This window comes from Phyllostomus discolor, chromosome 13 (assembly GCF_004126475.2).
Source record: "Phyllostomus discolor isolate MPI-MPIP mPhyDis1 chromosome 13, mPhyDis1.pri.v3, whole genome shotgun sequence".
Lineage (NCBI taxonomy): Eukaryota > Metazoa > Chordata > Mammalia > Chiroptera > Phyllostomidae > Phyllostomus > Phyllostomus discolor.
Genome location: NC_040915.2, coordinates 27230199 through 27252500, shown reverse-complemented (window position 1 = coordinate 27252500; position 22302 = coordinate 27230199). Strand labels below are relative to the sequence as shown.

General features: G+C 44.4%; 1 protein-coding gene across 3 annotated transcripts in view; it reads left to right on the top strand.

The window, feature by feature from the left end:
- The window catches only part of RNF145 (ring finger protein 145), a 55064-nt gene extending 47490 nt beyond the window's left edge, over window positions 1–7574 (top strand). For all 3 annotated transcript variants that reach the window (XM_028527859.2, XM_036014022.1, XM_036014023.1), the window contains 3 exons: window positions 2012–2159; window positions 3303–3659; window positions 5896–7574. In XM_028527859.2, the coding sequence (XP_028383660.1) occupies window positions 2012–2159; window positions 3303–3659; window positions 5896–6312 (922 nt within the window). In that variant the 3' untranslated portion in view covers window positions 6313–7574. The remainder of the gene's footprint in view (window positions 1–2011; window positions 2160–3302; window positions 3660–5895) is intronic.
- The last annotated feature ends 14728 nt before the right edge of the window (window positions 7575–22302 follow it).

Genomic DNA, 22302 nt, shown 5'->3' with positions numbered 1-22302 from the left:
GAATTCTTACTTCTTTCTGTTCTTCTGGTTTAATGTTTGTTTCTTCCTTCTGTTCAAATCATTGATGTCAGTCCTGGTTTCCTTCCCTTCGCTGTTGGTTCCTTGTATATATTTTTTTATTTCACTTTGTACAGCCTTCACTACTTGCTTTATTTTGCATCCATACTCAAATCATTTCTGTGAGCATACTAATTACTAATGTTTTGAGCTCTGCATCTGATAGATTGGCTATGTCCTGGTTGCTTAGTTCCTTTTGGAATTTTGATCTGTGCTTTCATTTGGACTATATTTCTTTGTTTTAGTGTACCTGTTATGTTGTAATGGGTGGAGCCTTAGGTATTTCCAGGGCAGGGCAACCCCTGTGAACTGGGTTGATGGAGTCTCCCAAATGGCATCCCTGGTCTGTGGCTCTGTGTGACAGAGGACTCAGTAGGGGACAGTGTCCATTTCCTGGCCTCTGGAGTTTTGTGTAGGAGGAAGCTGTCCCCTGGCACTTGCTCTGATGCCAGACACTTCAGTTTCTCCCGTATGCCACTGGTGCCCTTCCATTTGCTGCCCTGGTGCTGGAGCCCAGAGGTAGTGAGTCTGCTTAAGTCCTGAGTCCATTGCTGGCCCTTTAAGAGGAGATGCCTGAGACTTTTGCAGTTCTTCCGCCCCCCAACCCCCACTGTTTTTTTACAGCCAGAAGTTATGGGGACTTACCTTCCTGGCACTGGAACTGTGGACTGGGTGGTCTGGCGTGGGGCTGGGGTCCTTCACTCCAGAGATACCCCTCCCAATTTTTATCCATCACGCGTGGGTGTGGGATTGCCCATTCTGCATCTCTGCACCTTTCCTCGCTTCTACATGTCTCTGTCCCTTGACCTGTCTAGGTGAATGTGACTTCTGTAATTCCTTGTTTAATCGTACTTCCATATAGTTTGATTTTCTGGATGATACTTCTGGATGATACTTTTTTTGTAGTCTAGTTGTAATTTTTGCTGTGGTTGTGTGAGGAGGCGAGCCATGTTTACCTACGCCTCCATTTTGACCTGAAGTCTCTATTCATCACATACAATTTTGTGATGATAAAAAATAAAAATATAAGTGAAAATGTTTAGAGATGTAATATACAAATATCTATAATAGAAATAATACTACAATTTAGTATGTGATTGGTACAGGCATTAAGAATTCTGAGAGAGTAGGTGATTCCTGAATACAGGATTTACTGTGTGTGTGTGTAGCTTGAGTTGGCTTAAAGCACTTAGAAAAAGAGAGAGGTTAGAGTGGAGGCTTGTGTTTTCCTGGGAACGCAATTAATTAACCGTCTTTGCTTACAGGGATGAACAGATGTTGACAAGCTTGGACCAAAAAACGGAGAATGAAGGGTCTCAGATACTGGGCTAGGAAATTGAGAGACGGTGTTGACAGTGTGATGCTAGTGGAGCTGTGGGAAGACTCACCTGGGCGGCAGTGTCCGGGATAGATCTCTGGGGAGGAGGACGGCTAGTGGGTCTTACAACACAGAGGTGCCCCGTTTTCCCTAACCGTAGCAGGTGTGAGGATTAACATACCTGCTCGTCAGAGAGCATTTTCCTTACCGACCCTGCGCTCACCGGAGCAGAGATTTGCACCACAGGGTGGGGTGGGTGGGAGATGATGGCGTACAATTTAAGAACTCAAAATACTGTTCAAGCTGTTAAGGTTTAATGCTAAAAAAAGCCTGGATTCACTTTCAAATAGCTAGGACTGGAAGTTAAACTGGGAGCAACCTGTTGAGGAAAAAAAGTGGACGGTACTTGGCAGCTGACTGCGTGTGGAGGAAGGGCACGAGTCCTATGTATCTAAAACACCGGGTCAGTGCTGCACTGTGCCCTGAATTCCAGAGCAGTGGCCCGTGTGGCAAAGGGCGCACATGGGGCAGTATTTGCGATGTTAAGCATGACAAACACACATTGGTTGGTAATGTAATGGTTGTGTTACTACTAGGTAACAGGCAGTTTAAAATAATTCTCTTTTTTTTCCCTAGGAGTTTATGGAAACACTTCCGTGCTGTGAGCCTTTGTTTGTTTTTGCTGATATTCCCTGCTTACATGGCTTACATGATTTGCCAGTTTTTCCACATGGATTTTTGGCTCCTTATCATTATTTCCAGCAGCATTCTCACCTCCCTTCAGGTAAGCCTAGAATTAATTAACCTTGTGTAATAACTGAGCTTCTTATTTTTCCTTCCAGAAAAGTAATTAAACTTTTTCAGGATTCATGATTGTAAGTGGCCTATTTAGATGATTACTTTCCACCCTTTTTACGAGAATACGTTACATTTATTTGAGCATAGAAATTTGAAGCTAGGTTATTAAAATACTAGACCTGTCTTGTCACTTATTTTCTTAACAAGATAACTAAACTTTGTAATTTTCCTTTTTTAAAATGGTATGATACAGGGCTGTCATATAAATTGTAAATTGATTACGCAACTGTAAAATATAGTTACTATATAAAATACAGTGTTTGGAGCGTTATGTTTTTTTTAGTAAATACCCAATCAGAAATATTTCTGTAGTTTCATGATGTATATAAATACATAATTGAGTATTATACCCACAGGCACAATATTGCCCTGAAAATGATAAGCTTATCGTATGGTGGCTCTTTGCTGCCTGGTCTGTAAGAGGGTAAAGAAAATGTGACTTCTTCACTGGCAGTAAATGAGAGTGTAAAATCTTCACTGGCAGTGAAGATTTATTCATTGTTGCTTGTATAGAAGTAACAGTTCTTTCAAAGTTGAGGAACAAGTATCACAACAGAGTTGGGGAAATTCAGATAGAACTTTATGGGCTTTGGTGACCTAGGGAATAAGAAGAGGAAGGGGGAAGAGTCAGAGAAAACTAAGTACCAGCCAGAATCGTTTTAGGAAAGTTATGTCTCACGGTAAGGCTTTTCGGTCTCTAATGCCTGGGTCACCCATATTTTAATTATACCACTGTCTCCTGTAGATATTAACGTGATATCCTGAAAGTGTTAGCAATGTGTTGATGTTTAAAGTCTATGAAAAACCTTTCTTAGAGATCATATTGCACTTTTTAAAAAGGTTTTATTTGTTTTTAGAGAGAAGGGAAAGGAGGGAGACAGAGGGAGAGAAACATTGGTTGCTTCTCTCGCTCTCCCCCAACTGGGCGCCTGGCTCACAACCCAGCCATGTCCTTGACTGGGAATCAAACTGGCAACCTTTTGGTTGGCAGGCCAGCATTCAGTCCACTAAGCCACACCAGCCAGAGGCTGATCATATTCTGTTTTAATATACATGCTTTTTCTTTCAGGTTCTGGGAACACTTTTTATTTATGTCTTATTTATGGTTGAGGAGTTCAGAAAAGAGCCAGTAGAAAATATGGATGACGTCATCTACTATGTGAACGGCACCTACCGCCTGCTGGAGTTCCTGGTGGCCCTTTGTGTGGTGGCCTATGGCGTCTCAGAGACCATCTTTGGGGAATGGACAGTGATGGGCTCGATGATCATCTTCATCCATTCCTACTATAACGTGTGGCTTCGGGCCCAGCTGGGGTGGAAGAGTTTCCTTCTCCGCAGGGATGCTGTGAATAAGATCAAGTCATTGCCGCTTGCTACGAAAGAGCAGCTGGAGAAGCACAATGATATCTGTGCCATCTGTTACCAGGTGAGTGCACAGTAAGACTCCACCTGCGTGGGTCATGTGGTGAACCCCTTGGGACTTGGTCCGCATTCACCAGATTCAGCTTATCCCAGGCAGAGTTACCTCCTGGGTACAAAGGAAGTGGGCCTCAGAAATTACTGGACCTGATAAAATATTTCCATTTTATTTCTAAATTAAATTTTTAATTTAGTCCCTTAAATTCTAATATATTGTTATTTTCAACATTATTGCTCACCCATAAATAAAGGAAAAACAGGTCAGGTGTATTTTATATTTTACTCCTGAGTACATTTATACATAAATACACACACACACATATATATATATGCACTATCAAATATATACTGTCATTCAGGAGTCAGCAACTTCTGAAAAGTGGTGTGCCAAGATTCTGACTCGTTCCCTTCTGGAGTTCCCAGGGTGGGGAAGAAGTGTCCATGTGGGAGGAGAGAGTGTGTGGTTGCTTGTGGGCTGATGGACATCTGCGATGGGTACCAGCCTCTCCGTGCGGGGTGGGGCGGGGCCGTGCTAGAGGCAGCCAGTTGGTGTGCCATTGCCGCCTGCCTGCCTGTGGTACGTGCGCCATGTAGAGCTGATGGTGCCCTTCTATTGAAGATTGAAAGATGGTATTTAAATCAGCTTGAAAATATAACAACAAAAAATAGACCTAGAGTTTAGTCACCAGTCACCTGTGCAAGGGGGTGGTTGAGTAGCAGCTTTTACAGCTTAAATTCCAGTGTGGGAAGTGTGGACAGAAATGATAGGCAACAGCAGAAGCTGTTCCTTCGAAGTCACTCTTGGGGCGTGGGCTGCTCGGTGTCAGTGAGGACGCAGGGAACCCTCCCCCCGCAAGGCTGCTGGGCAGGTTCGATGGGGTGTGTGTTTCAGACCATCTAGAATACGAATTTTTTTCTAAGAATGAAATGCAGTTACCACTTTTTATTGTTATTAGGACATACTTTTGGGTGCTAGCAAAGCAATTTTTTCTAGGTGGTTTTTGCCTTTAGGTGTGAGGCGTGTGAAGTCAGTTTCCCCGAGTGATGTGGTCATTATTTCAGTCCTGGCTCCTTGGCGCTCAGCACTTAGTTATATGCAGGGCAGAGCGTGGCAGTGACAGATTTGGGGCACATCAGCGTAGTGGCCTGTGTCTGAATGTTCCAGCTCTGGGATTTGAGTCCTCTTTTTATATTTCCTGTTGTCACATCACTTTTTTTGAGGTGCTTGAACTACCTGCTGATACCACACAGAAAATGGAAGTCAAATTGCTTAACTTCCCAGCTGGCTGCTTTTCCTTGGATGGCTTTCTGCTTAAGAGTTGACTCCCAGGTGTTACCAGCTCTTGGCAAGGAATTTCTATGATAGCCACAACTCCTTGTTTTGAGACTATAAACAAAACTAATGGTCGGTTTACCACATGTATAATCTTAAATTTAAACTTCATGTCCTCAACCTTCCTTCCCAAAATATATCTAAAGCAAGGAATATTAATGCAGAGTCTAGCACTTCGTGTTCCAGTTGCTCCCCAGCTTGAGTGTGTGTGAAAAGTCACATGGTGTCTCGCTGTAACTAGATCTCTCAGTGCCATCTTCAGCTCTCCTGATTCGGTTGTCAGCATCCAGCCCAAGAATATGCTTGGCTAACAGACACGCCGGGTGGTTCTGATGCAGGGGGAGAAACACTGGCTCATGCAGACCATGTCTTGAAAGCTGGATATATACATTGAACTTGAAACTGCCACTTCCTTGCCAATACCCTGGTGTTTTATGGCTGATTTTGTCTACCTGCCGATAGTCTCATCATAGAGTAATCTGCTCAACTGTGGGGAAGTCCTGGGGAGTTCTGAGGTTCTGGTTTTCCTGGTGCCGCACTGATGGGGACCCAGTAACCGCACTGCTGCAGTTGTGTGCCCCTCGTGCTTCGTACCCGGCAGAACCCAGTGAAAGGGGGGCGTTGCTTCTTCATACTTGGTTTATGAGGAGGAATGTGCTGAGATTTGACGAACTTAATTTTTTGAAATTTATTTAGCCAGTGGTTCTTGCATTATTTGTACAAAAGGGGTCTCTGATGATGGCAAGAGGATTATTACTAAAATATAAAGTGAGTTTTATGCTAAGATTTGTGTTACAGATTTTCTTGGGGGAATTTGTGGGAAAGATCCGTTACAACTAGAACTTTTGGGGGGTGTCAGCAAGGGTTTTAGGTAAGAGGCACTTACGAGGTATCTCTGTTCCCCTTTCAGGACATGAAATCTGCTGTGATCACGCCCTGCAGCCACTTCTTCCACGCGGGCTGTCTGAAGAAATGGCTGTATGTCCAGGAGACCTGCCCTTTGTGCCACTGCCACCTCAAAAACTCCTCCCAGCTTCCGGGGCTGGGGCCCGAGCCGGCTCCGCAGCCTCCCGCTGCAGCTGAGCACAACATCGCGCTTCAGGAAGGTACTGAACCCCCAGGTCAAGAGCGTCTTCAAGGGACTGGGATGCAAGAAGGTTCCAGGGACAGTAATGAGAGCGTTGCCAGCAGTTCAGATAGCCAGGAAGGGACTCACGAGCCCAAGGAACGTGCTCTTAGTGCGAAAGATGGAACGGGCCCTGTTGACGTCGGCCCAGAAGAGACGCAGCAGGAGGAGCCCTGCGGTCCTCCTCGGAGGGGAAGTTAACTCCCAGTGGAGTCTGTGCTGAGGTTTGAGGAATGAATGTATGAGGTGATGAGATAGGAGACTTGACATTCCAAGGATCTGATCCAGGAAGTTCTCTCAGTGGAGTTCACCTGCTTTCATGCCCTTGACCTTGTGGGAGAAATTTCACAATGTATGCTCATCGAAATGTATTTATATATTCTGTGCTGATGTTTTGTAGAGGTTTGCCAAGGAAATTCAACCTCAACTACTTCAGAAACTGCCCCTGATGTGTAAGGGATAAATAAAATCAAATGTGAGTGTTTGAAAGGGACTAAAAGGAAGATAAAGAGCAGGAGGGACAGCCTGGGAAGAAGCAGGCAACCGTGGAACTGACGTGTCACTTTGTGTGGGACAGGACTGTTCTGGTTACAGGAGTAGTGTCCAGCCCCTTTCTCCACCCCCCTTTCCCTCAGCTAATTGGAGCTCAGTCTGGTAATTTTACTGAGTTTTGTACAGCATTGATGGAAATCAAAGATATAAAAGCATCGGTTGTATTCAGAGATCGAAACCCGCTCATATACTCTGTATGTGCTTCAGGGGAGGGGCGGGTGGGTACTTGGGCCTTGCGGGTGTATTCACGTCATCTGAGGCTCTTGAACTTTCTGATGGAGTCTTCGATATTTTGTGTATATGAAACTTTTGTTAATATATTGTATACTCTGTTGGCTGTGTGAAGTAAACTAAAACTCTAGTGAACACTTTGGATCCACATTAGTGTAGGAGACCAAAGTGGGAGGGGCTTTAGGACACTGATAAAGGCCCTAGTGTACTTTTCAATCCTGTGTAATGTTTAATTCTCTCAACCGAATCGAAACAGTGTTAAATTATGGCAATATTTGCACTTGGGGAATGAGTACATTATTGTATGATCACACTCTGCAAATGCCACTTTTAAACCTGTTAATAGACTTTGCACCTTTTCTTTGACAAGGATGTGTCATATTTAAATTTTTACACTCATCATGGCTACAAGGTAGAACTGGGGAGGGGGGGAATGTAATTTTTTATGGGAATTTTGATATGAAAAGAAATTAGTCACTTATTTATACAATAGGCTTGGCTCAAAGAAGTGTTTTTCAGACTCGGTATTCCTCACGTGGGATGTGACTTCATTTTATTTTAGTAGCAGAATTGGATGTAGACTGACAGGCATAGCTGAATGTCTTAATAAATTTAAATTTGAAGATAACTCTTTTCTGTGATTATTATTATTATTATAATTATAAAGTGTTTTGTTGAAATTCTGTTCTTCCGAGATTTTTTTTTAATCCAGCTGGGTTTCTTACATCTTGATCCCTGTCTAAAAATGCCCTGTAGAGGACAAAACTTTTGCTTGAAAATGTGCCAGTTCTTGGAAGTCTCGGCACCAGTGGCAGCAGACCCCGCTCTGCACCAGAAGCATCTGGGGACTTCTTTTAAAAAATTGTCCATTTTTTAACAGCACTTCAGACCTACCAACAAAACTTTCCGGGGAGCCTGAGAGTGTGTGCGCTTCAGAGTGCACTGTGGCCTGACACCGCAACGTTTCACGTTTAGAAAAGAAGTGGTGAGGTCAGAATGAATTTCTCCCTGGTGGAGCTGGAAGGTTCCCAGGGTCCTTTTGTTGAGCCAGTTTAGGCAGAAGACAGAGCAGATGGCTCCCTCTAGTGGTAGTCAGGCCGTTGTGTAAGGCCTAGCACCTGTCTCCGATTTAAAACTGATTTTCAGCCTTTGGGTTAGGAGTAGTTGTTAAAATATTAAACTTTCTGGTGCTTTGTTTGAAGGGACTTAAATTGCATATGAAGTTGAAATCATTTGCAGTATGGTGAACGTGGCCAGCCTTTAGCATTGTTTATACTTCTGACCAAAGGACTTGTGTACAGACCTAAGGGAAAGCACTCAATGTTTTAGTAAAAGTAGAGACTTGTTTGGCACTGAATTTCATGTTATAATACACTTTCTTACCTCCTATTAGCACAGAGACCCCAGCTCTGCTTGCCGGGTTGCAGGAGCCCCTGCTCAGCAGCCTAGCCCGGTGGACTAATAATACAGTCTCTCAGCGTGTCTCCTTTTGTTTCAGTCAGGAAAGCTGCCTTACCTTGTAGTGACAAAAACCCTCAAATCTCATGGCTTTAAAACAAAATTAACCTCTCTCACACGCATTGCTTATTTGTCTGTTTGCTTTGGAGCAGACACTCAGGGATCTAGGCTGATGGAATAGCCACTGTCTTGAACCTTTCTGATGGTCAAGGCCCAGGAGAGCGCTCTGGGAGGAATGAGCAAGTGCATGCGCCCCCCAGTGGCGATGCCCGTCCCTCCCGTTCATCCCTCTCCACGGCCCTACCACCAGCACCGGAGGGTGTGGCGGCTCCGACGTTCTCCTGTGGTCTGGAAAGAACAGATCAGCAGTGCTGATGACTCGCACACCTCAGTTGAAGCAACATGTAATGTTGTTTACACGTTAATCAAAATTTGGGAGCACACCTGTGAATGGCTCTGAGCACACTTGTTGAGAACCTCTGACTTGATTTTAATTTGCTTCTTGTTCTAATAGGCTGGGATGGTAGCATTGTATCATGCCATCTGTCTTTTGGTCTTTGGGATTTCTGTTTTCCAGCCATTTTTGTAAGTCTCCAACTCACTGCCAGACTTTGGACCTATGGAGAAGACAAAGTTTAACATAGTTTGTATTCAACACTACTGAAGAGAAAACAAGAAAATCAGGTCTCCCTATATTATTATTATTTCCTTACTATATTACTCTCGATCAAACTGACTGAGAAAGGGTCACTTTCCTTATGGGCCCCTTATAGGCCACTTGTGCTGCCCACGTGACAGTCCCCACTACTTTCCAGCCAGCGTGCACCTGTTTTTCACCCACGATCACTTTCTCGTAAAAACGTTTTATCCCCTTACGAGCTCTGACATCGAAGTTAGTACTTAACAGTCTGGATTCTCAGACTAGCTATCTGTACTTCCGGTGTGTATGGTTTCTTATTTTATAAAACTGCTCCCCTCATGGTCTGAACGTGCTCTTTGCACAGCCTGTCTTTGGAGGTCCGATTTTCAAACACCAGGCATCCCGGAGGCCCCTCCCTCCTTGGGGCCTTGGTGCTTTCTCTGGAGTCTACCCTGTTTTCGTCAGCATTTCACCTTGGAACACGGCTTCCCCCAAAGGTGGTGACGTGACGTCAAGTCGGGATTATAGTTAGTTAATAGAAAAGGAAAAATGTTGCAGTTTCCAAGTTAAGAGGGAGGGCTTTTTCTCTGGCTGTGGTAACGGGGAACGGGACAAGTACTGTACAGAGGCTTAAGTATTAATAATAAATCAGGTGCCAGTTTTGAGAAACTGCCTTTAAAAGTCAGTTTTACACTAGTTGCTTCATAAAAATAGAGCTCTTAAATATACTCCAGAACAGAAGAGAAATTGTAGAACATGGCAAGTTGAAAGTAGGAATTACAAGGTTTTGATTATTTTTTTTAATGCTGTATGATTTTTAAAATTATTTTTTCCCACACTGCTTATTGTTTGAAAACTATTTAAAGAGAATAAACATCAGCCCTGGCTGGTGTGGCTCAGTGGATTGAGCGCCGGTGTGAGAACTAAAAAGAATAAACATCTCTCCTAATCTCACTTTTGGAATTAGTCTTTTCAAAGAAGTGGAAATTAGTCATTTCCACTTCTCTTTTTAAAGTTGACTGCCTGTCATTTGGTTTCTGAGATTCAAATACATTCCAAGTAATTTGGTAATTCATCACCTGAGGCACACCTGTTGCTCTTGCCTTTGAAAACAGAGAATGCTATGACTTAAAAAAATAAAAGGATTACATTTTATTAGGTACTACTTGTTTGGAAAAAAAATAAAAGGAGCTGCTTATGGAACTAGTCATTCTTGTGGCCACTCAGAAACATACTTTCCAGTGGATTCGACAGTTGGATGCAGTTAGGTGGACAGGTTGAGAGGTAGGACATTCCCAGGGAACTTTGAGCAAACCCTGCCACTAACTACGTACGCCTCTGGCATCCTCTTCCTTGTCTTTGCTTTCCCCAACACTAATGTGCATGTTCTTTCCCCAATCTATTTTGATGAATGTTGGGCTGTTTGACCCTTAATTTTTCTTTCTGTTCTTAATAGGTACAAGCAACCCCTTGCTTTGCTTTTTGTTTTATATATTCTAAGATGTGACGTCGGACTTGCTGGGAAGACAGCCTTTAGGGATGTGGAAGCAATCCTGAGCCAATTCTAGATGGAACATTCTCTTTGCAAACGAGAACTTGCCAGACTGAAGGAACTTCCGAGCGGTGTGTCGTGCCTGCTAAGTTTCCTTTGACAAGCCTTTCATCAGCCCTGTTGGACCAAGGGAAACACAGGCCGAGGGGGAGGAGCTTTGACCAAAGGCGGGAGCTCTGGGCTGTCAGTTTTACTCCCCTTCAAGCTGTGTGATCCTTGGCCAACCCTTGGGATTGTAAGGTGTCGCTCTGCTCAGGATGTTGCCCATCTACCACTGACAGAGTGACGAAACTCGTATGTATTTTCATGTGCTGAGCAGATAGTGACCCTGAACTCAGGTTTGGCTTACACTGGGTTCCCAGTGCCCGGCCCGGGGCGGCAGCCCCCATAAGTATCCACTGAGGGAACAAATGAACCTAGTTCCTCGGATAAACCTGGCAGTTCTAAAAAGGCAGAGAACCTTGTTCATTCCAGAGGCAGAGAGCTTAACGCTCGGTGCCATCCAGGTGAAGTCATTTCTGGGATTGGCTTCTGAGTGTCTAACTGAATCGAGATACAGAGCTCTGAGCTTCTAGAACAGAGATTCCCAATCTGGGCCATCCAGGTGAAATCTGGGCTGGCGAATTTTGCTTTGTTTTAAGGCTTGGCCTCCATGGTGCACTTCAAAGCGATGTTTTCGAAAACGTCTGAACTGGTTGCTCACTACTTTAAAAATTGCAAGCCTATAAATACAAACTCGGTTTTGCACTCTTCTCAGAAAATCGGAGGAGCAGGCCGTGTGAGGTTAGTCATTCCTGCCTGGCAACAGTCGGCAGGAGCTGAGGTGGGTTGAGTGGGCTAGTTCCTCATTCGCTCCCATCCCCTCCCCACCACGACCTGCTCTGGAAGATCTGTTACCATCAAACTCTTCTGTTTCCCTAGGAGATGCTGTGAAGACTGGGGAAGTATGGCTTCTCATTTAGTGAAACTATAGCGCAAATATCCTGTGTTGATCAAAGTGAAAAATAGAACCTGAAGCATTGTGGGTAAATCGGATGTTCATTTGGGAAAGTATAGAATCTGTACATTGTCCTTTTTCTCTAATTACAGTAGTTCAGTTTTGTTTTGTTTTGTTTTGTTTTTAATAAGTGACCTAGTGTTTCATTGGAACCTATTCTCAATTTCGGTCTGTTAGAATTTAACACTCTGGTATCACCGAACTGTTGCATGACCTGAGGCCAGTGTTTCTGTTGCTCCACTGCAATGGGCATCGGAAACAGGTGGGGAGCTTGTCAAACACACAGATGCCTGGGCCCCACCCTGCGGATTCTGATCGGGTAGGTTTTTGGTGGAGACTGAGCCTCTTATGTTTTTACAAATTTTGCAGATGATTCTGACGCCGTGGACATGTGAGAAGCTTTGACCTAGAGTAAATGTTCCTGCTCTTCCGGAGAGAGGGGATTCCTGGCTTTGGGAGGCGCCGCTTTTACGGAAGGAGGTTTTTAGAGAAGAGAGACAGGAAGACGGCGGCCTCGGAGGAACGTCTGTGGTTGAACTGCCGCGGGCCCCACGGCTCCCAGGGCTCCTGCAGCGAAGCGGCAAAGCCCGGCGGGCACATCAGTGCATGTGCACGTGCGAAGTCTGCCCCTGTCGGCCAGCCATCGTGGTTGATTAGCCACCCGGAAAGGTCTGAAACTATTTACGTTGGAAGGTAAAACATTGTCAGTTTTTTTTTCCTCCCCCAACAAGCACACAGAATTAACCATAGAATTGTGGAAACAAACCTTCGGCGATCTAGCAGTGGGATGCTTTTAGAATCCAATATGAAGGTAGAATTAATAACACACCATGTATGAGACATGGACTTGGAGGGACCCCAGCAGCCAACCCCCTGACTTGGGGGTCGGGGCTCAGTGTGTGTGAAATCATTCTCCCCGAATCGCCCCATCCTTGTTGACGCTCCTGTCGTCGTGTGTTTGCAGAGCTAACCAGTCGGAGCTGGTGGACTGCCTCCCCTCCCTTTCCCTTGCAGTTCGATCCCAAGGCCCTGTAACCCTGTGTTCTCATGAACAGAACTCACAGTCAGTGTTTTCCCCACATCTGTCTGGTCAAGCATCACATCCTTTTTTTTCTGCCATTCTTCAACAGAGTGATAGCTAACCCTTGCCTCATGCCAGGCACTCTTTTAATCCCTTTACACAGAACAATTTACACGCACTCGCCTGTTGAGGTAGGTGTTATCACCCCCATTTTCCGGATGAGAAAACTGAGGCACAGAGGCATTCAATGATTTGCTCTGAGTCCAAAGTGGAAGTATTGGGACCCAGGAAGTTTGGCTTCCGAGTCTACTTAATCTTGCCACGAGTATGTACATATACACAGGCACATGTTTTTCATAATTTTTTATTCTTAAAATTTGGTAGAGGCGGTAGGAAAGGCACTTCAGGGGCCGCTTCCTGTAGATGTCCATGTGTGGGGTCCTTTGCAGGTTCCATTCGCTCAGTAGCCACCACAGGTGGTCTCCCTCAGGCCCCGGCTCTGTTCTTTGGCATGGACAACGGACGTGCCTTCCGTGCTACGTGAAGTGTAGAAATAGCCTCAACCGTTATCCCTGCCCCCACCCCACCTCCTCTCAGCCCCAACCAGCTAGCCTCCCCTGTGTCCCCACGGCCTCTGACCAACACATTTGTACGTAGCTCCCAGACACCAGGTGTGGGCTCAGTGCCAGGCATACTCCCTGCCCTGGCATTCGGACGACACACAGTTAAATAGAGGAGGAAGCCTGATGATGGTCCTCAATAGGGACCCTGATGTCTCTACTCGTCTGTGTGCTTTTGGGAAGTCCATTGCTCTTAAGCCCGAAGTGACTAGGGAGGCGTTTAAGCTCGTCGCCCCCGGATTCATTTTCCACCAACGGAACAAACAGTCAATATTTAAAATGGAAAGTCTCTTCTTGCTTTCTATGAAGCATATTTTTTCCGCCCAGACCCAGCTTTGTCGACACTGTGGAGACAGGTTCTTGGAATCGGGGCCCCCTAGCGTAGTGGTTCTCGAACTCGTGTGCACAGTGGAATCCCCCGGGCTGGGTGAGACGAGGACAGTGGGATTTTGGAGAGCTTTTTAAGGGATTCCTGTGCACCAGAGTCTGGCAGCCACAGTGCCTGAGGGATCAGTACTCTGCCACTCTGTCACTTTGGTGCTCTGCAGAGCTGACGGGCTGGGACCTGGGCAGCCAGTGTCCCTGGGTAGCAGCGGTTGCCCCACCCTGACCCTTCCTATTCTCAACACCCAGTCTTCTCTTGAATCCACCTAAGGCACGCTGACCTCTGCTGCCACTGCCAGGATGGGCTCAGACTTGGCAAACCCGCCCCGGGGGCCTGGCTGGAACCGGCAAACTTGTTTTGTTTGGCTTGGACAGCACTTCGAAAAGATATGAACTAGGATGGAGAGATTTCACACAGAAAATCTGGGTTCCTGAGTTTTCTGGAAATCAGATCATTCCCACTGTGCTCCTCAACCGGAGCCAGGGGCTCCTGCCCCTTAAACGGGCATCTCCCTCACCTCCAACGCCTAGTTCGCCAGGCCCTCCCGGGACCCCGTCATTTACGTTACCTATGACCCCTGCAGGTCACGTGACAGTTGCCTTTGCCCATCTGCTGCTGAGTGTTGATTACGTGTGCACAGCACTTTCCAGCCACGGTTTGCTTCCTGCTTGTGCAGTCCCCACCAAGGGAACACTGGTCACACCCACACCCACAGCCCCCCCTCACTCTCCAGGTTCACTATCCCTTCTTTCATACTCACTTTTCAGATCACTCCCAGCTCCTACTTCTTTCGTACTGTACCCTCACGACAGGATAGGGTTAGTAGGGTTTTCCAAAATACTGCAAACTTAAGTAGAAACCCGAGAGGATATGATAGACCAGGTTCTCAAATTCCAATGTCTGTGGAGGTCAGGCAGGTAATGTCAAGGGCTGAGTGGGCTGGCAGGGGACTGCCGAGACCCGAGGAGCGCCGGCCTTGTCTTTGAGGGGCAGCCCTCCCCAGCCGCCCTCTAGAGAGTGCAGTCCTAGTGAACATCCCGTGATGACAGGAGAGCTCTGTCTGTATCTGCCCTGCCTGGCATGGTGGCCACGAGCCACGTGTGGCTACTGAGCATTTGAAATGTGGCTACTGAGACAGAGGAGCTGCATTGTAAATTTTACTTAATTTTGTTACTTTAAAGAGCCACATGCGGCTAGGACCACCGTCTCAAAACAAGTCCAGCTGATGACTGCTGAGCAAAAGTGAACGTGGGTCCAGGGTGGCCAGATGTCCCAGAGCATCCAGGGATCCCTGTTTTTAATGAGGCCTCTTCCATTTAGTGTGTTGGCTCCAGTTTTGAAACTTTGTGAAAGCCAAGCAAAACACATTAACGGGATGAATCGTGGCCAACCAACGATGCCTTCCACCCACCAGACTAATGAACAGCCAAGGGCAAAGAGGAAAGACACCTTGCATGTCTGTCCGTGGAAAGCAAAGGGCATAACTAATGTGCTAGGGCTCTGAAATAGAGCCTGACTTGCACCGTGAAAGTTTTGTGGTTGAAAGTTTATCGGTGGCGGACTTTGCATATGTCCCGTCCTATGAAAACATACAACAAGGGCCTGGAGACATGCCGGATGGAGAAAAGGTCTTCCAATGAGAGGCAGCAGCAAGGGCAGAGGCCCAGGGATGGGAGAGGACATAGCTGGTTGGGAACCTAAAGAGGTTTTATGTGCCTGCTCTGTCCAACATGGTAGCCACCAGCCTCATATGACTATTTACATTTCAACCACATTTCACGGGGCAGGGAGCTCCTGTGGTGTGAAGCAGGGTTCATCCCCAACAGGGCTCCTCTGTCCACTGTCGTTTCCGCCTCTTCTGGCCTCAAATTCCTGTTACTCGAGCCAATGTGAGAATGGGGGCGGGGATCACCCTGTAATTTTACAGTAAAACCTTGTTCTACACCATTTACCTTTTTTTTTCCCCCAGTTAGTTCTAAAAGAGCTGGAATTTCAGCAACTCCAAATCCCTTTAAAAAAAGATGAGCCTGGACCAGAGGCCAAGCGGAACACACCATAATACTTAAGACCGAAATGGGACTTAAGAAATTATCTAGTTTGAGCTCAACCCTTTTAGCTCATGGGTGAAGAAACTAAGGCTCAGACAGCCACATGATGTAGAACAAATAAAATTTCAAAAACTAAAAATTCAGTTTCTCGGTCACATTAGCCGGATTTCAATGCTCAGTAGCCATGTGTGGCAGGCCACTGCCCTACCGGACCTTGGAGGCGTTGGACATGTTCGCCCTGGCACATGCCTCTTGGAAAGCACCGGGGCTTAGAGAGCACAGGAGATAAAGGTGGGGCCGGGCCTCGTGAGGGAGGCTACAGAGACTCTGGGACCAGGCCACGAGGTCACCAAGGGGCTGGTGCACCAAGGGAGGAAGGTTGGACTTTGAGCTGAAGATTTGCCTTTTAGGAGTCTCATGCAGCCGCTGTGCCGTGTGGAAAACGGACTGGAAGGAGAGCCGGAGTGGATGCCGGAGACCTAAGAGGCTGGGCCAGCTGAGGTAAGAGATGAAGATGTCCCAACACCTTATCCTTTCCACACTACCCACCACCCCATGCTTGGCTCAGGACCTCCAGCCCAGTCACCGTGTCCAGCGCCAGATCTAGAATACTCACTCAAAATAGGTTTGTGGTGGTTGAATGAGTCAGCCTCACACGCTGCACTGCACAGCTAGTGAGTTCCGGACCTATGCTTCTAGTCCATGGCCGTTAGTGCCAAAACCGGAGATTATTTCGTGTGTCACTTTTCTCTCTGCACAAGGCTCACATCCACTCCCCCCGCATCCAGCGAGTCAGCCTCCCTAACTGCAGTCTCACCTGCACTCCGTGTTCTTTTCCTGGTACGATGAAGAGATTTATAGTTTAGAGCAATTTTTTTTTTTTCAGAGCCAGCGTATTCTATTCCAAATTAAGAGTAATCACAGCTGGTTGGGTGAGTTTAATGCCAGAACCTAACCCAGATAAAAGTCTTTTGTACGTGATATTGAACGTGTGGGCTTTTATAAAAATATGCATGCCTTTGAGGAATTCCTCAGACATCTGGGGAATTGAAACTAGTAATTTATGATAGATTTCCATGACTAGCATTGTAATTCCCTAATGAAAAGAGTGGGGCTTTATCTCAAACTGTGTTGCCGGGAAAAGAAACTTAGCTGAGACTTGGAAATTCTCAGCCTCTAGGTATATGTTCACTTATTTATTTTGCTCTTATTTTATTTCACTTTTTAAACAAACGAGACTTAAAAAATTCCTTAAAACCTTAAGGAATTTCCCTTTTCTGGGGTAACTTTTATTTTGGCATAACTTTAAATTGACAGAAAAGTTGCCAGAACAGTACAAAGAACCCTTGTGTCGTCTTCACCAGATTTGCCAATTTTTAACCTTTTGCCACATTTGCTTATTTTCCATCTCATCTCTCATACACATAAACACAGTTTTTGAACTACTTGAGAATAAGCTGCAGATTCAATGCTACCTGACCCCTAAATATTTTAGTGTGTATTTTCTAATATTTTTATTTTATATAGTCACAGTAAAGTGATTCAATACTGAAAATTTAACATTGGTACAGTTTTATTACTTAATACACAGTATCTAATTCAAAGAATTTTTCAAATTTCACCAATTATCCCAATAATGTCTTTTCTAGCTGTTTACAATTGCTACCTCCTCATCCCAGGCAGAACCAAATCCAGGATTATGTGTGACATTAAGTTGTTATATTTTCTTAGTCTCCTTAATCTGGAACATTCCTCACATTTTTTACTTTTATGACATTTTTTATATATATTTTTAATATATTTTATTGATTATGCTATTACAGTTGTCTCATTCCCCCCCTTTATTGCCCTCTACCCTGCACACCCCCTCTCACCTGCATTTCCCCCCTTTAGTTCATGTCCATGGGTCGTACATAGACGTTCTTTGGCTTCTACATTTCCTATACTATTCTTAGCCTCCCCCTGTCTGTCTTCTACCTACCATCTATGCTAGTTATTCTCTGCACCTTTTCCCCCTCTCTGCCTCTCCCACTCCCCTGTTGATAACCTTCCATGTGATCTCCATTTCTGTGGTTCTGTTCCTGTTCTACCTGTTTGCTTAGTATTTTTTTTTTAAGGTTCAGTTGTTAATAGCTGTGGATTTGTTGTCATTTTACTGTTCATAGTTTTTATCTTCCTTTTCTTAGATAAGTCCCTTTAACATTTCATATGATAAGGGCTGGGTGATGATGAACTCCTTTAACTTGACCTTATCTGGGAAGCACTTTATCTGCCCTCCTATTATAAATGATAGCTTTGCTGGATAGAGTAATCTTGGGTGTAGGTCCTTGCCTTTCATGACTTGGAATACTTCTTTCCAGCTCCTTCTTGCCTGCAAAGTTTCTTTTGAGAAATCAGCTGATAGTCTAATGGGAACTCCTTAGTAGGGAACTGTCTCCTTTTCTCTTGCTGCTTTTGAGATTCTCTCCTTATCTTTAATCTTGTCTAGTGTAGTTATGATGTGCCTTGGTATACTCCTCCTTGGGTCCAACTTCTTTGGGACTCTCTGAGCTTCCTGAACTTCCTGAAAGTCTATTTCCTTTGCCAGATTGGGGAAGTTCTCCTTCATTATTTGTTCAAATAAGTCTTCAATTTCTCGGTCTTCCTCTTCTCCTTCTGGCACCCCTATGATTTGGATGTTGGAAAGTTTAAAGATGTCCTAGAGGTTCCTAAGCCTCTCTTCATTTTTTTTGAATTCTTGTTTCTTCATTCTGTTCTGGTTGAATGCTTCTTTCTTCTTTTTGCTCCAAACCATTGATCTGAGTCCTGGTTTCCTTCCAGTCATCGATGGTTCCCTGTAGATTTTTCTTTATTTAACATAATGCAGCATTCATTTCTGCCTGGGTCTTTTTTATGCTGTTGAAACACCCAGTGAGTTCCTGGAGCATCCTGATCACCAGTGTTTTGAACTGTACATCTGATAGGTTGGCTATCTGTTCGTTGCTTAGTTGTATTTTTTCTGGAGCTTTGAATTGTTTTTTCATTTAGGCCACTTTTTTCTTGGCGCACCTGTTATGTAGTGAGGGGCAAAGCCTTAGGTATTCACCAGGGCGGGGCAACCCACGTGGCTGGGTTGTGATTTTGTCTGTGGGGGAGGGGTCCAAGAGGGAACAATGGCACTTGCTCCACTCCCTGCCGGCTTTCAATCACTTCCCCCATTTCTCACAAGCAAACTGGGCTCTTCTAGTGCTGATTCCCATGTGGGTGGGCTTGTGTACATTCTAGGACCCTGTGGGTCTCTCCAATGAACTCTCCTGTGAGGCTGGGAGTCTCTCCCACTGCTGCCTCAACCCCCACAGGTGTTTGCAGTTAAAGGTTTGAGGCTTTATTTCCCCATGCTGGGGCCCTGGGTTGTGTGGTTTGTTCTGCTCCCCAGTTGTTCCCCCTGATTTATCTGTGCTCGAATGTGGGACCGCCTGGTCGGCCAGCCGTCTCCTCACCTGGTCTGTCAGCTTCAGCCTTGCCTTCCCTGGTCCTCCAGCCACTGCCCTGCCACCCAACCACCCAACTAACGGGCTACCTGACTCCGCCCCTCCTATCGGTCTGGATGGATGTTTCTTCTTTAACTCCTTCATTGTCGGATTTCCATACAGTTCGATTTTCTGTCAGTTCTGGTTGTTTTTTGTTTTTAAGTTGTCCTTCTTTTGGTTGTTCGAGGAGGCACAGTGTGTCTACCTACACCTCCATCTTGGCTGGAAGTCCCCACATTTTTTATGTATTTTTGAAAAGAAGTAAATAGCAGTAAATTATGGATTTGGTATAGTATACATAATGTATATATGTTTTAGATGATGTAAGAATTCAGGAGTCCATACTAATAAATAAGAGAATAGGGAAAGTTTTTCAGTAAAGTGAAAACTAATAAACATGTAGAAAGAAAAGACAGCGTTAGAGAATTACCATTTTGCAACCATTATTGTAATAATTGATTTAGGCAAGAATTATCTTTCAAGTTTATTGTTTTTGTTTTTATAGTATTTTATATTAGTTTCAGGTGTGCAGCATAGTGGTTAAACAATCACATACTTTACAAAGTGTTCCCCCAGGCAAGGATTATTAATGGATAGTAAAACTTCTTTCTTTTTTAAATTAGTCAATATTTTAGCATTTTTAGGTTTGCAAAATACTGGGTAGATATTGCAAAGTTTACATATACTGTATTTTTCAGATTATGAGATGCACTTTCTCCACCCCCGCCCCCAAATTTGGGAGGAATAATGGTTGTTAATGCTGCTGTTGAGTTTACATTTACATTGGTGAAATATTATGTTATTAAATATTTTACCACATTTTTTGCTTCAAAATTTTTTTCCTATCTTCCTCCTCTAAAACCTATGTTTGTCTTATGGTCCAAAAAATACAGTAACATCACCAATAAAGAGACAAACCATCATCACCTGAGTCTTGACATGATGCACTAAGAAAGGACACAACTTCACTTGGGTGGCAGTCCTGTTAAAAAATAAATCTCTTCATGAAGAAATAGACAAACTCAAATTGAGGGATAGGGTACAAAATGAGGTTTGCTTTTTATGACCAACTTGCTGAAAGATTGCATCAAAGGTTGCACTATTAAACAACACCACTAGATGTCACTGTGGTTGTACAAGTTGCACAAGTTTTATTCTGTTTCAGTAAAGAGTATCAATTCCTTAGCGCCTTGACTCTTTATTTTGACACCTTTGCACACTGGACACATTTGCAAGTCAAACACATAGCTTTGGAGAAACGTGCACGTTAAATAACCGGGAAAGGCATTGGAGGAAGAGGCAGTCAGCTTAGAGTAAGGCCTGTTCCTGACATCACCGATTTGTCAGGTCCTGGTCCTTTGCACCCTGTCTCCGGTCCTTGGTCCCTGCCTCCTTGGTAAGGTGGGGTTTGGATTGCCTGCTCTGGTCTCCTGGAGCTCCAACAGTCCAGGATTTTAAGATGGTAATTTTTTAAAAGATTTTATTTATTTATTTTTAGAGAGGGAAGGGAGGAAGAGAGAGAGAGAGAAACATCAATGTGGGGCTGCTGGGGGTCATGGCCTACAACCCAGGCATGTGCCCTGACTGGGAATCGAGCCTGCGACACTTTGGTTTGCAGCCTGCGCTCAATCCACTGAGCTACGCCAGCCAGGGCCAAGATGGTACTTTCTTAATTAAAATCATTTCAGTGCCCTCTGTAAGATTTTTGCTCAGCCACATTGGACCCACTATCAGTTTCCTTTGTTTTTTCCCTCAGTACTCTTAATTTATTGAACATTTATCTTTAAGTTGACTCAGTTTTCAAAAATATAAATAAAGAAACAAACTATAGGCAGATCAATCACAAATGGAAGCCATAAATGGAAGGTAACCATAAAAATAAATATAATAAAAACAATATAATTAAGTTGGAGCTAGAAGCTATTATCTGCCAAAGGCTCAGAGCCTGTGGCCTGATTTTTTTTTCTTTTTAAAGGGAGGTGTTAAAGAGGAGTTGAAGACAGACTAGCCCTGACCCTTTCCTCTTGATGTAAGCAAAAGAATTGGGACTAAGAACAGAAGACCTTTCTGCCTGTGAGGTTCAGCATTGTTTAAGTCCGTATCCATGAAACCAACCACAATACTTCATAGACCATCTCAAACCAGGCCCCTGCTTTCATAAGCGGTTCTAAGGTTGAGTATTTCCTCTCACCTTCCCTTTCTTTCTTTCATTCTTTTCTTTCTTTCAACTCTTGATTCTTCAATATTTCTAATACACCATAAAGAATGTGATTAGACATCATGCATTAGCCCTCTTTTTTTTTCCTGCAATCTATATTTAAGCTTTCGTTTTATTTGGATATTGTTTTCAGTTTAGTAGTGGTTTAAATTTCTTTAGCGTTTATTGAGATTTGCTTTCATACTGTCTTCTTCCATTTAAACTGCCCTCTCCCTTTTAAACAGAGGAGATGATGTATGTCCCCTGTGCTGTCAGCGTCGAAGCAATTATATGCCACCAAATGGCTTGTGATTTGGCATCTTCTCCTGATAAAGGCTTGTGATGGATAGGATGTGGCAGAGGTCAGGAATTCTGCTCAGTACAACCTGAGGGGATGTTTCAAATTGCTTGAGCTTTCTCCAAATCCCCTAGGACACAATCAGAAGCCTGGTCCCCTTCAATTTTGGTGCAGAGGGTTTTTTCTTCATTCTTCACAGAGATTCAGAGCGAAGACATCGAAGTCTGAGCCATCTGATTGCACACTTTATTCCATAGTATTAGTGGAGCTTCCCCCTGGTTTGTATAATCTGTTCCTCATTTGCTTGCCACAATTAGCATAGGGGATTTTATAGGAGCCAAGACAATTACTTAGCTACTCAATGTTACTAAATAATTTACAAAGGGGAAAGCCAACAATTTCCATCAAATATGTTGTGTTCTCTTAATGCCTGTGTGACAATGTAAGAAAACCATTATAAGGTAAGGAGATCCAGAAATGCATAAAGATTGATACGTCAATTATTTTCTGCATCAAGGTTATTTTTCCATAATTTCCTTTTCTTGGCAACTTGGATTTAATTTGCCATTGGAAGCCCAAAACCTGAGAGGTCAGTTTCAGTGTTCAACCAAACAGATACTTTTTGTCTGGCACGGAATGCAGTTCCTATCTGTAGCAAAACTATCTAGAGAGATTTCAGAAGA